Source organism: Danaus plexippus, chromosome 6, assembly GCF_018135715.1.
Source record: "Danaus plexippus chromosome 6, MEX_DaPlex, whole genome shotgun sequence".
Taxonomy (NCBI): Eukaryota; Metazoa; Arthropoda; class Insecta; order Lepidoptera; family Nymphalidae; genus Danaus; species Danaus plexippus.
In genome coordinates this window covers 786,948-802,244 of record NC_083540.1, presented here as the reverse complement: position 1 = coordinate 802,244, position 15,297 = coordinate 786,948, and the positions used below count along the sequence as shown (strand labels likewise).

General features: G+C 33.1%; 1 protein-coding gene across 1 annotated transcript in view; it reads right to left on the bottom strand.

Annotated features, from left to right (window-relative positions):
• The window catches only part of LOC116778140 (rho GTPase-activating protein conundrum), a 29,480-nt gene extending 14,755 nt beyond the window's left edge, over positions 1–14,725 (bottom strand). The window contains exons 1-2 of the mRNA XM_061529630.1: positions 14,398–14,725; positions 6,739–6,877 (exon numbers count right to left, since the gene is read on the bottom strand). Coding sequence (XP_061385614.1) covers positions 6,739–6,877; positions 14,398–14,409 — 151 coding nt within the window. The 5' untranslated portion in view covers positions 14,410–14,725. The remainder of the gene's footprint in view (positions 1–6,738; positions 6,878–14,397) is intronic.
• Between the last annotated feature and the right edge of the window lie 572 nt (positions 14,726–15,297).

Genomic DNA, 15,297 nt, shown 5'->3' with positions numbered 1-15,297 from the left:
ATTGCATAAACATATACGTCTCATATTTTTTACGGTACTTACAAAATGGCGGCATCCTGTGTCAAACTTCCTTTAGCAGCCATGTTTATATGTGACTGGCTCGTATTGTTCAAGGCCGACTTAAGACATAATTGCTTCTGGTTTTTCAGTAATGACACTACGCTTCGAATTTAAATTCACTTTTCAATAGAAACTGTTTAGTGTTCACATGTTTTGTACATTTAAAGTAATAAACAAAAACAAAAAGAGATAGTAAAACAAATAATCGCTTGGCGCCAAATTGATATAGATTAAAAATGAGCAGAGATAAAGCAAAGAAAGATAAGTCAGACAATGGGTATTGTGTGGAGAGAATCGATTACTCTCGCCGCTACCATTACCATCGTGGCGACCGTCAGGCGTGCGTTACAAAAGCACTTCCTATTGTCTATTTACATAAACAATAATATGTCATTGTTCGGATAAATATTTAACAAACGACTTGTTGATGATACCTTAATGGTTATTTGTTTTCGGCAATGTTTATTATAAATTGAGAATCGATTTAACATTTTTCGCAAGTCGTTACAGAGATAAGAAGTGAGTTTAATGACAATGCCTCGACTTGAGGCACCTCGAATGTACGAATGTGAATTTGGAGCATGACTCAATAAGTAAAATTAAAGTAATTAAGAAGATATCACAAGGAATGTGCCACTCAAATATGAACCTTGTATGAAATGAAATAAAAATGGTCCTTTGTATTACTTTAAATGCATGGAGGTGGTAAAACTGTCTAGGGCTGTACTAGAATTGAAAATATACTAAAAATTTACCTATCAAATGTACAAAATATCTATTTTATTATTTTTTTTTGTCTCGGACTGTCACGGGGATTAATTTTTGTATGGCAAAGAAATATATAGTTGTCTTTAAATTAAACATACGGTGAAAATCAAATTCTGAGTTAATTTAATGTTTTTATTAACACCATTAATATTGTAGTATAAATAAAATATGAAGTTTGTAACAATGTATATATAAAAAAAAAACAAATAATTGCCAGCCCTGATTAAAACAAATATAAGTAGGTCGTCTCCCAGGACACGTTCGGTACCGAAATGTGTAATGACATCACAAACCAATTGAACGCTGTGTGGGTTAATAACTATGAATGTGACAAGCCCTGAGAGTTTCATAACTCATCAAACATATTTACATTGTAAATACGCTTTTACAGGTACAATAATAAATAATAATACATTGAAATTTAAAGTAATGCCTAGTTGTTATTTTCAAATGACTTAGCTGTGCGCGTCTACTGCATAATTAAGTTAATCTCTTTACCTTATTACGTGATGAGGTGATAGATAATCTGTTCAGAGCAACCTTGGGGATACTTCCTGAAGCATTTCGGTGATGTCACGATTAATAACGAGGTCGATGGTTTTGTCAAAAATTATTTTGTGACTTTGACATTATATATTTTTTTTTTATTTTACCGGCAACGACTTTATTCAGAAGTCCTTTAAAGTTTGTTGAAGTGATATCTATAATCTAAGTATTCTCTGCATATAGATATAGTGATGTATAGTACACATAGTGATGTATTATTTTTTTAATAAGAGAATATTTCTGTTTTATCTTCACTGTACATAATTATCAGTTGTTATACTGTGCTGGTAATGTCTTCATTAAATCAAATCTTACATCATAGCCTTGTAGGGAAGTGACAGTGAGTGGGTCTGGACTCCGGAGTCACAAATGGATTCGGATTAATGGACTCATTGAAATGCTTTTAGAGCTCGGTTCCATTTGGACCCGATAATATTGTAATTACTTTCAAAAGAATCCCGTTATAAAATAGTTCTTAGAATATACATATAGAGCTAGCTAAAACAAATAATCTACTCAGACAAGCATCCTACGGCTTGTTTTGGACGGTGTTGAACATTAGTTAAGACTAAACTTAATAGGACATTCTCTATAGTCATTTACATGCCTTCCTAACAATTTTCCTACATTTTGCATTGTTAAATTTGTATGACTTTATAATAAATGTCTAGTGACATATGAATGTTTTTGCTACGATGACTGCGACTCGGTGACTATGGATGACAGTAAAGAGAACTATGAAATACAAAATCATTGCTACATAGTAGTTGGAATGAGTAATTTAATAATGAACAGTCGGCGGAGTGACGTGAAAGCCGAGACGGAAATTGAATTACATAAGTACTTTGGTATCATGATATGATTACGACCTTTTTGTGTGTTTGCTTTTATAATTAAAAAAAAAAACAAACCCCGCTAATGTTTATACAAGCTTGTGTCTGAAAAAAAACTCGACAATTTTATTTGATATTTCAATATGACTTGTAATGACTTGAAGTTCAGTTTAATAATTAGTGATTTATTTAGATATTGAAACTATATGTATCTGTTTATCACGATCAGACAAATCGTTTATAGAAATCGGTTAAGCCATTTGCAAGTCACGAGCGATCATCTAAATTGTTAAAACCAGTAACCCCTTTGGTTTCACGGCAGATTCATTAAATGTGACAACACAATAATCTATAAATTTATCGACTACCAGCTGAAGCAGTTTCTATTATAAGTCACATATATGTAGCCAATTAAAATATTTACTATTATGTTGTTAAAAATTTAAGTTAATAACAAAAACTTTGGTCTATTAAAACCTCTTTTGTGTGCACTACTAAAAAGGTTTTAATGGACTTGCGGTATGAAGGTCGGTGGGATTCGAACGGCTCACAAATTAAAACCCGTTGCTCCTGTAACAAAAAGTGACGAACTCATACCAGATCCCCCGTTGCTCGACGCTATGAGGATACAAACGCGTAGCCTAGAACGTTGATGACTTTTAAACAAGGGTTGATTAGCCTAAATACTTATCGACGTGATTCACGTTACGCAGATACTGGGACAGCTGATTACGATTCGTGTCTATCAATTATCGCCTTATTAATTATGTATAACGTTCTTTTTCACAAGCCTATTTGAATATTCCGCTGCAATGAAGAAAGATTTTGCCCAACTCCAAACATTACTCAAGCAGCCTGTCAAAACGCACGTCACATAAATCTATGGTGTTTCATCGAAGATTTTTCGAGAATTATAAAGTGTATGGCGAAATAGAGATGACATACAAATTAGATGATTACGTGTTTGTTTGTCAGTGTGAATTAGTGGTAACCTGTTTGTTTATTACAAGTTTTCTTTAACACTAGATCCAAATAATATCATAAGTGTGAAGGTTGCGAGGATGTATGTACGTTCGTTGGTCTTTTACGCAAAAACTACTGAATGAATTTCGTTGCAACTTAATGATAACACAAATTAGAAAACAGAATAAAACACAGGCTGCAATATATCCCGGGGCTCCGTGTATTTTCCGCGGGATCACTACATAACACGGGACACAGTCTAGAGTTAATTCTTAGCTATAGCGGACGATGAATTGTCGTTACTCAACAAGTTATCAGAACCATTACGATCTAAGCACGTGTGTTAGAATTAACTTGTAAAAGTTATTATTATAAGTTATTTCTCTTTCAAGTGGACCGTTCTTACTACTTTTATTGTACTTTCCATTTAAAATGCCACGTGAGGGGCCTATTACGTGTCGGTTACGAGATGATATTGATTTTGAACGGTTAAAACTTTTTGTTAATGTATAGCAAATATATACATATATAAGATATTTGCTATACATTTTGACACTAGGCTATTTGGATAATAATAAAATTGATATCTGGCAATCATATCCCAATTGGTACTCAACTTAAACACTAGTCTTATTTCAATTCAGTCTAACTTACATCTCGCAACCAATGACACATTCCAATCATCATTCGATTAGATCACTTCCATTCAATAGCATTCGTTAAACGTAATACGTTCTTTTTTATTGTTTAAATCATCAAGACGAAAACTTTCATTATTCCATGAATTGACCGAGCGGATGCCGAGCCCATCGCGTTGCAGGGACAGGAGCTTCAACAGTGCCTGAGACTTGCGACCCAGGTGTAGGCTTAAGGGGCCCTTATCTAACGCGCGGTAAACACTCAGATGGACTCGCTTGGATTATAGCCTATTCTCATTAGTATATTTAAGTGTTTAGTCCTTTCATCTTGAGTTGGTAACGCCAAACTTAACTGCAGATTTATCATTCATAAATCTTCACACATGATTTTAGCTAGCTTTATAACTGAAAACGGGGAACTGTTAGTATTAATTCTTAGGTTGGAACTCGTTCTAAGTGTACTTCTATGTTTCGCAGGTTGGTCTATCGCGTTGTTTTGTTTATTGTTAATACAATAATAGTTAACTAATTGGTATATAATATATACAAGGAATGTCTATACGCTGTCATTATATTCTCCATTATCCCCAGCATATTTGTTTTAATTGTCTTGCGGTTATTCTAACTTGTTTCAAATCATGATCGACCTCATAGCATTCTCGTAACGGAATATTATTTGCAATTATCATATTTATAAAAATATTATTTGACGTGTAAATCGTTTAAACTGAAACAGATCTGAGATGAAAAACAAAATGAAAGTGAATTACATAATATTAATTAATTTAATTAACATGTGTATATATATTAATTGTTTCATACGTTTAAATAAGTTCCCGACTTATATCACACTTTATGTAATGAGAGACATACCTACATCCAATAGATTTTTTTTTAAACATAAGATATACTGACCATTCTATTTTTTTTTAGTAAAGCAACCAGAAGAAAAATAAAAATTAAGTCATGTATGCTATTCATTCGTGCCTAGCTCAACACTGATTTAACCGATACATAAATACAGTATTATACAAAAAGCTGAAAGAGAAAGGCCTAAAATTCAACCTTGGATCCCCGCGACGAGCACACGAGAGCTGTCCCGTTACACGGTCGTTAACGGAGCAGCGGACGACTCGGTCGAGTGACCAGCGTCTCGATAATAACATCGGTTTATGCATCACTAGTCTGACCATTTGATACACTGTCTACATCACACTATAACACACACATCACACTCCTGTGTACAGAACAGAAGATAAGTGTAAAAAATAATTATAACTATAATTTATATCGAACAATGTAATGTAAGATTATTTATCGGCTCAGTAACAGAAGGGTAACGGCACTATTCCGTCCCACTGACATTTAAATGGTTACGATGAGAGTACAAGTGGGCGGGATATCAAAGGAAAGGTAGCAGCGGGCGTTGAGAAACTTCTCTCCTTCCAAATGGCCGGTTATCTGAACCTGTCGCCGTCAGGGCTGGCACGCGGCCAGGTATTTCGATTGTCTTTAGCTATTACGCCGATTTCGGTAACAAATTTCACACTTCTTTTAGAATGCTCACTCTCAAGCTAGCCTAACATAAAGGCATTTTTACAGGCACTCGAGCCTACATAATAATATTATTTATAATTGAAGCGTGTAATAAGGAAGAACAGCGTCCGAGTATGGCATTCCAGGAATACCAGAACCCGGAACACATTATCACCCCGGCTGTGGCCACCCTTATTCTTTAAGGAATGCAGACTCAAGGTTGCAGGAAAGTTCAATACTGATTCATTAAGCGATTCACGCGCGCCAGATTCCAAATCGTTGTGATAAATAGAGAGCGATAAGTATTGTGGTTGTTATTTTTAATTAAGGATCAATTACAAACGGTTTCAAAAATATTTGATAATTAGTTTCACCGCATATTACAACAATGTAATATATTTTAAAATTAAAAGCTTCTCTGTAGAGAATGCTTAAAAAAAAATGAAAAATCGACTAAATCCGAACTATAGTTTTATGAAAAACATTACGTGCCGAATGTTTTAATTTATCGAGACGGTTAAAAATGTATAGATATATACATATTACATTTATATAAATGCACTGTTTACTTAACAAGTAGACAAGTTTAAAATGCGGTCGTTCAGGAAATGGGACACCATAATTTTTTATCTTCTTCATATTCAGAATGGACAGTTTACGTCAATATTCAGCTTCAAGTACATTTTAAATTGCGGCCTTTGACCTTAATGAGCGTTATTCATTGCCTGTGTTTTTGTATCAACAAAAATAAAACAAAACAAATTATTGTTTGCTTGTCAAGCATGAGCTGTATAGGTAATCATTTGTCACAGAATAACCTAAACTAACATACAGCCAATGTCGATTTATTTAATCTGCATGACTATGTAATTTAAAATTTTTGCCCATACAGCTAATGTCGAATTATTTAGTGTAATGTGACTAATTTCTATATTAATGTCGTCGTTGATGTAAATTTATTTCGTGTATATTTCGTGTAGATAAGATGTTGCAAAATTTCCAAGTAAGACGACAAGTGAATGTTAAAATAAAACCCTATTACGACATCTATCGTGATCGTGAATGACAAAACGCACCCAGTTTAAGGAAAAACATAAAATTAAGAGCCTGTTCCTTTATATCAAATTGAGCTTTAATAATAAGTTAAACGAGAAACATGATTCGTTATTTACTCGTAAGTGGTATTTCAACATTTAATACACACTCGGCTAATTTCAGTACGTTATATATTGCAAAAAAAAAAAAAATACAAATCGTATTGTTTAATCTTTGCCTGTAAGTTATTCTAAGAACTGTATTAAAAAAATATCTTTCGTTGAAACTTGATGGAATACTTTTTATGGATTTCCTTGCATGATATCTCAACAGTTTACAGTCAAGGAGTTTGTACGAACCTTCATAGTGGTTGTCGTCATCGTCGTTGCTGGCAGTCGTGGTGATCTGACGACACAGGTCCTCGTACTCCGCCCAGTAAGCGGCCAGGGCGGCGGGGTCAGGGGCGCGCGGCAAAGACATGTGGACCTCAGGAGATTCCTGGACATATAGAAATATTTACAAACACAAATTAATATTTAAGTGTTTTCTACTAATTAATTTTTTGAATTTTTGTTCAGTGAATGTGTTTTAAATTATCGTAGACAAACTATTCAAGGACGAACGATCTAGAATTAATTTTTAATTCATACGGGAATTATATTGATTTAAAATTTATCAAATATATCAAGCACTAACAATCTCAAAATTCTATATATAACGACCTCAATGCTCATTTATCTGTCATCATTAAGAAATCCAACATTCATAGACAATGGGAAGCGGTGCAACGCCGACTAACATAATACCACTGATTTTAATTTGAAACCAGAGACAATGGAGATGAATTGCGACACTTGGACTGCAATTATTATATTTAAAACCTTAAATTAATGTACCAGCCAGTGTTCGTATTAATATATGATCATGTAGGAACTATTTGAAATGTAAAATTACACGAAAATTAAAAAAAAAATCTATAAGACCTCTCACTCGAAAGTTTAGCTCGATCAAATCGTATCAGCAGTAATACAGTAATAGATGTTTCGTTTGAAGGTCTAAGTTTCAATGTTGCATTGCTTTTACGAATTCTGTAACGGGTGCGGTCCATTTGAATTTAGGCGAGGTCCGCAATAAATTATACGTATTAGACGTATTTTATATCATCGACATTTAAACATCATGGCCGACGTATTTTGGGACGTTTCAAACGAATCAGTAATATTTCTCTAGTTAGGACAGTGGTATACAAAAGTTATTATGTATATAGAACAACAAAATATTAGTATATATAAATTAGATATTAGCACGGATGAATTGTTTTTGACTGGAGAAGACGCATTTCGGGTAAACTTGTATTAAAAATTAGAACAGAATAATAATCTATCCGTTGTAATGTTATGTATAAAATTTTATTGAATTAAACGAGATTGATGGAACAAAATTATCTACCGATGTCTATTTATTATGTCACTGTAAATATAATAAGTTGTAGTAATTGTTATCTGTGCCCTACTTGGAAATCAATGAATCGATAAAAGAAATATCGATCTGTATACATACGAAAATCAATTACAAATCAAAGAGTACTGTCGTAATCAAGTTTGAGAAATAATTATTAATTTCTGTTTGGACAGAACATATAGTCACATATTTTTAGGACTCCGCTGCATCAGCTTCCGTACACATTTTGATAAACTTGTAAGTTGAATTAAAACTCCTTGGAGAATAAATAGTTACGTTTTATACAGTCACCTCAATTTTTACCTACAGTTTAATAATTATATATAATAATTGTATTCCATAGTATTTCACAACACACAGGCAAAAGGAGCGGAACATCCGCGGCTGCGACATCCGCTGCGATAGACAATCGTACATATTACATCGTAACTATCGCGTTGTGACGTTAGGATCCGCTCGTGCCGCCAGATATTCGGCTGACAGAATAGGAGCTGAATTAGTTATCTTATTAAATCCGTAGTGTACAACAGTGTTGAGCGTAATGAAGGGGTCTCAAAAAATGAGCTCAAAAACAATTTACTAAATATATTGATCAGTCTTTCCAAGAGACTTCGCTGGTCAGGAGGAGGGCTTAATTGGTTTTGCTATGACTGCATCCATTACATCTCAAAGCTGTATAGCATCATGTTTTGATCGTATGTACCTCAAGATGTTATAAAAATAGCTCCAATAACAATGATGAGATGTAATTTTATGACTTCCGTCTATTTCATTGCAACTGTTAATTATTTTACAATAGAAACAAACGCCCATTTCGCATCTTCAATATTATTGTCTCTTTCTAATATGGATGGTCTCTTTCCTTCCGGTTTGATGGATGCCATCGTCGTCTTTGCAATAATATCTTGCAAGTAATATTCATTTATTAGTGATTGAAGGTCTGATATATATATATATATTTATTTATAACAGTTTTCATACTAAAGATATAGTAAGTAAGTCACATAGTTCTGTGAGTTCACCAGTTGCAGTGCAATCAATAATGTTTTATAACATTAAGATTTCACAGAAACGCTAATGAAGAGATTGAATATTAATATTAACGACGTTGTTAAAACATATATGAATATCAAATTGAATTTATACAGGAAAGTACGTACCGAATGACGGCGCGGTCGTGGAATAACAACACAGAGATTATTCATCAACATTTTGCATTGAAAGCGTATGAAATGGACGCCGAAACAACAATATACCTTCAACAACGGAAACGAGTCGAGAGAAAAAAGTATACTCAAAGCAAAAAGATCACATAATGTTCAGTTTATTTAATATGTTTTATCTGAACCCACACAATACCTTAACTAGTGAATCATGAGAACTATCTTAAGATGCGACTCTCGTGTGGAAAAGTTGAAAGTTGTCATTCTGTTGTATAAAAGTGTTTAGCGCCAACATGCTATATAGACAGAGGTATCGAAATTACGTAACTCGATATTACCAATCGATATATCCACATCGGTATATACATGAAATTTTAAATATTTAGCCGAAGTCGCGGGGTTTAACTGTATTGAGCCGGACGTCGGCGTGTTAAGAATGTCGGCATATCTGAACTGTGATGTCACTCTGATTCATTAAAGGATTCAGATGGAACGATCCTCAAACAATAAACTGACTTAGGCTACGGATTTATCTTCGGATAAGCAAGTTGATGGCTTGATAACTTCTTGGTTGAAATGCGAAGATTTCTTTAAATTGACTTGATAAAATGAATATTAATGACAGAGATAAATCTATAAAATATAAGTGATTATATATTTTCTTATTTCGCAGCCAGTAGTTTCTGTCATAGGTCCAGTTTCTGCTGTGAGTCTTCGCAAGACCGCGTCAATCTAACTTCCAGGTCTCAATCCAGGCATGTGATATGATGTCACTGATACAGCGGTCTCGGACAGCTTACCAAGCTATTATGTAAATTATTATACAAGCATTCACGTTTCACTAGACATCGCCTATCGTATGCGGTTTTGCTCGCATGTCAGATGTTAACTTTGGAGTGTTTCATTTCGGATTGTGGGATAAAATTATTCAACTTATAAAGAAAAAAAAAATTGGACTGCAAACTAGAAGACGTAAGTGCATATTTGACAGACAAAAAAACTTGAAGTTTCAGCTGACGAATAAAAAACCCACACAATGGCTCTTGCCGCTATAATATGTCATATATATTTATAATATAATATTTTTATATCACAAAAAACACACACGTAATGCCTACATACATTAAATATAAGAGCATATCACAAGTATTCATATAATTAAAATCTAGAATTGCTCAAACACCGAAACAAGGCATTTCAATTGTGTTCCTGTGAAAGGAGTTTCTTTTAATTTGTAACGGTAATTAGAGGTAATTAGAATTAATTACGTTCACTTGATATCATATCATTGCAAAATCGGCCGCGGATTATATCACGACCGGAGCCGAATTAAAAAATAATCATGTTCATTAACGGAGCACTGAAAAAACACGATAACACTTTGCTCTGTTACCTAAATACAGACCTGCGATTTGGACATATAACAGTAGATTCCTCTCGACACTGTATGTGGACAGTATAAGTACATGTTCTCATACTTTTTAGTACGATACGACATGAAATTTTATCACAATAAGTTGCTTGTTGATGGTTTTTTTCCGAACTAAATATGGAAGTAATCAACCTATTGGGATCAGACGTATCTCTGGTAGACATCAATGAGAAAAGCTATAATTTCTATCAATCAAACTTCCCACGAGCCCCGCCAACAAAACAAGCGAAAAAAAGATATAGACAAATTGAGGACCTTTTTTTAAGTCGGTTAAAACTCGGAGACGAGGAAATGGTTCTGGTAAAGATAATAATTATACGAACATGTGTATTGTATTATGTAATAATATAATTATATACCTTCTTTATTCTGATGATTATTTTAGACTACATAATTGCGTGTTCATTGCGAACCGAATGTTCGAGAAAATTGTGCGAAAAGCATTTTATTGAATTTAACATATTTCATATAAGTAACGACGGATATGGTCAAAGATTTATTGTTTATTAATAAAATAATTTAATACACGATCGTTTTTAGATGTAATTCAAACAGACAAACTAAAATATCTCTTATATGAAGGAAGTGAGGTTCGTTTTTCCTCACACAATATCTCCTAAGCCTTCTCAGCCGCGTGACATTCGCGTCACTTGCTAACGTTACACGGAAGGTCGTATTTCCTTTACAATTATATGACTTGTTATGTATTACATTATGTATTCAACATGGCGACTATTTACACTAGTTTTAAAGTATCATAATAATAGTACTGCATCATGATTGAAATCTCGACAGCACAGAAACAAATATTGCGATCGACTTGTTTCTGAGATCTGAGCGTGACATGTTTGGATTAATGATTGATATCATATGATATGATACGACATGCTGTATGATTTTGTAAACATTTAAATATCTAATTCTCCAAACATGTTTTTGTTTGTCTCCGCCCACGGTCACAACTTTTATCTTAAGACGTAGTTGGACGCACCTAAACATTGTTATCTGGTTTAAATTGACTAACCCGAGTCCAAACGAATTGACTGATGGTTCTTAGTTTTGTTAGCAAACTTTATGTTCTCAAGTTTAACGTCACACGTATAGTAATTAATTTAATATGTTTTTTGTATTTCAATGTGTTCAGTTGAATATGCACCAGTCGTTAACAGTTTTAAATTAAACCATCAATATGATAGCCGGTTTAAAATATAATTATTTGTTGAGACGCAATTACAATGAAAATATTACAATAGACTTTATATCTATAGCTTTAGAGTTGTAAATCGCTGGATATAAGTAAAAACTAAGTAAAAAAAACGTGATATAACGACAGCACGTATCTCACTAGTCGGGGTAATATCACATGTACGGCGAAGTGATATAAAGTCGATTATTGCTTGAAGATCGAAAAGTAATTCCATACTAACACCCTCAAGTAATGTTTGATAAATAAGTTCAAGGTGGTTCGTATAACGCTACGTACACCGAGCGCGGTTACAGACGAATATTGCGAGAATATTTGTGTACTGAGAAAAATATATCATTTGTTTATTAAGGTACGGTAATTGCAATATTCTCTACTGAGAATCAATTAAAGTTTTTAATAATAAACTATCCTTATTTGTATAATGAATAAGACTAAAAGAGTCTTCATCAGAATTTAATGTATTAAACCTACCGAATGAAGCTGTATCCAACCGAACTCTTTACTCACGCCAAAATAAAAAATGGCCGACTTCATAAACTTATACGAGAACGCCTAAACAGTAACCTAATATATAAACGATCAATTGAAGTCAAAAATCTACAAATATATTGGACATGCTGTCTCGTGGTGTGTTAGATCATGCACCAAATAGAGAAATACAACTATAATAATGTCAATATTAAACATAATACTGTGTTTGTGGCGAATATTCCATTAAAGTATCCATCTGCACTGAATCAACTCCATCCGATCACAGCAACAATGACAGGTGAAACCCAGGTGTGCATTAAACGGCGGGCATCACGCACGGGCAAGTGGAGCACATCCTCCGACGGTAAAAGAAAGCTAATTTTGCAATTTTTCAAACACTTAACGTTCTCTTGTATGATCACATTAAATGGGTCACGTGGTTTAAGAACTCGTTCGGATGGAATAAAGAAACGAATAAAATAAATCTACAGTAAGAACACTCACAACACCTTTAATGTATCTTTCTGTGCACTTGTGTTGTTAACAAAGTCACCTACAGTCCAATTAACATAGTTTGGAGCCAAATCTCGTTACCATCATATAACCTTTATCTTAAAAGACGCATGAATTAAATTATGCGCTATAACAGTTAATCGGAGAAAATGTCCATTAAAATATTTACATATCTTTCGCGAAGAAACAAATCGGACTAGTAAATTGCATTCCAATAAGAACTGAATTTTAATTAAGACTTTAATAAATTTAAACCAAATTTATTCCCAAACAATTTATATAAGCTTCAGTTACAAAGTGCAATTCTTTAGTCGGTTACTTTAAGTAATTTTTTGTTAACCTAGCCGTAATTGGCTTCGATTTAAAATAATAATATAAAAGTCAGCGAGACATAATGTAGGCGGTCAAAAAACGTAATAATCACGTTCCATATAATTAAGGTACATTATAAAGAGTGAAATTACTACCGGAACAGTCCGAGTGGCCCTTGTATGATATTAAATAGTAACATGGAACCATGATTATTTAACATACAGATTTTAAAAACGTCATAACTGGCAACTCTGAGAAGTTATGACCTATCGTCTTTTGTTTGTTTATAAAAATAATGGACAAAAATTATATTCATTCATTATTAACTTATAATTATTGCAAACTATTAGAAATTCAACATTTTTTATAAAATAAAACTTCATAGTAAATGCTGAAAAAAATCAGGTCTATTAAAACTCGTTAAAAATAAAATCGAATGTTTGTAGAGAGTGTCTCATAACAAAAACAGCAGAAAAACTCACAAAAAAAATATAATTTTTACCTTTATATATATTTAGAACCGAAATGTTTACTTTTTAACCTTAATACACTGAGATTTACATCTTTCTAAAAAGTTTTTGAACCGAATATCTACGGAAGCGAGGAGGCGATACCGACTACTCATTATATAATAACACATTAACAACAGGTGTGTGTAGGGCCGGTTTAAACATCTTTAATTTTTTTTTGTTTAACGCTATTGTATTCAGTATACGACCGTGCAAAAACCATACACACAACATGTTCCTTGTCGATAGCATTCATTAATTTACAAGTATATTTCGCGTTCACGTTGATCGAAAAAGTAATCCATTATCGTCATAAATTATTGTATTAAATACGACAATTTTGTTTAATCGCTACTAATGTACGAAGATCTACAGACTAGTATAATATCAAATAGGAGTCAAAAGAAGAAACAAAAAGCGAATTTTATCGATAAAAACCGTGTAAAATCAGATGATGCATGCAAAATTTCTTAACGCAACAAGAGCAAATCTGTACAATTCACTTTCATTCGAATAAGAATTTATTTTATGCTTCAATTATTCCAAATCGAATATATAAACATTAAAAACATATTAATGAAATCTATTACAAGTCACTAATTAGTCTTTTTTAAATTAAAGTCAATTGAAAGAAACTGAGTTCATTGCGCTCATTTCGTATGATTTGGATGAGAAATGTATGACGATTTAAATTAAAAAAAAAAACCATATAAACTTAATTCTTGACACATCTCGTGTGATATTGACGAAGTAATGCATATATGAACGTGCAATACAATTATTTAAAATCTTATCAGTGATACGAACATTGATAATAGTACGTATTAATTAGTTAAGACATGTAGGATAAATATTCTTAATATTCATTAAACATGCGCACAACTTACGATCCACTGCCTCGATTGTGAAGCAATGAGATCATAAGTTAAAAATGTTCAAGACACACTTACCAACTTAATCATTTGTGATTTCAATGTGATAAAAGAATAGTAACCGTCTAATCAAGTCCAAATAAAAGCATCAAGCGTTCACGGCACACACTTTTACCAAACTAATACTGGACCTTTCAATAATGAGACGCGACAGTTCGTTTTTGACAGTCAGATAGCAGCGGATGTTTTGAAACACACTATCACAACACCATTCAATCGGTTATTGGATATAATTCATAATAACGTGATTGTTTAAACTTTTAATAACCTCCGAATACTATTTGCCGACAGCGAGCATCACCAACGACGGTTTGAGCGACACTGGCTGTTTATCGCAAATGAATGGAGCTATTTCGATCGTGCCTCTCGCTCGTACAGCCTCAGCCCCAGCGGCCAGACGCGATCAACCTGACGTTTCTTGTGACTTGTGACAAGTCCAGGAGCATTTCTATATAACATGTCAGCAATATAACAACCTACTACCCACTTTTTAGAGAGATTTAAGATAAAACATAACAATAAAGAGCCGGTCCGAACAAAAGAATTACTAAATATACAATTACGAAACACGATGACAGGAAAAACGAAATAAGACAACTGTCTCGTCACTTGAATAAATAAAATGACTCAGGTTACAGCTAATCTTGTAAAAATACAATATTTATATATGTACAAATTTTTCTATGGTAAATATTTAATTTCGTATTATTAATGAACCGATGAATCGCAATATAAATTCAAAATCATTTTTATTTCCACCGATTATATTTAAAACTTGATTTGAAAAATTATAATATGTAGGTATATTTTTAATTTCTATGCATTTGTTACATTTTAACATCAGCGGACATGTACACATTGTTGACTTGCAAATGTCGTTATTATGTTACAATATTAAAGAAAAAAATTCATGTGAAT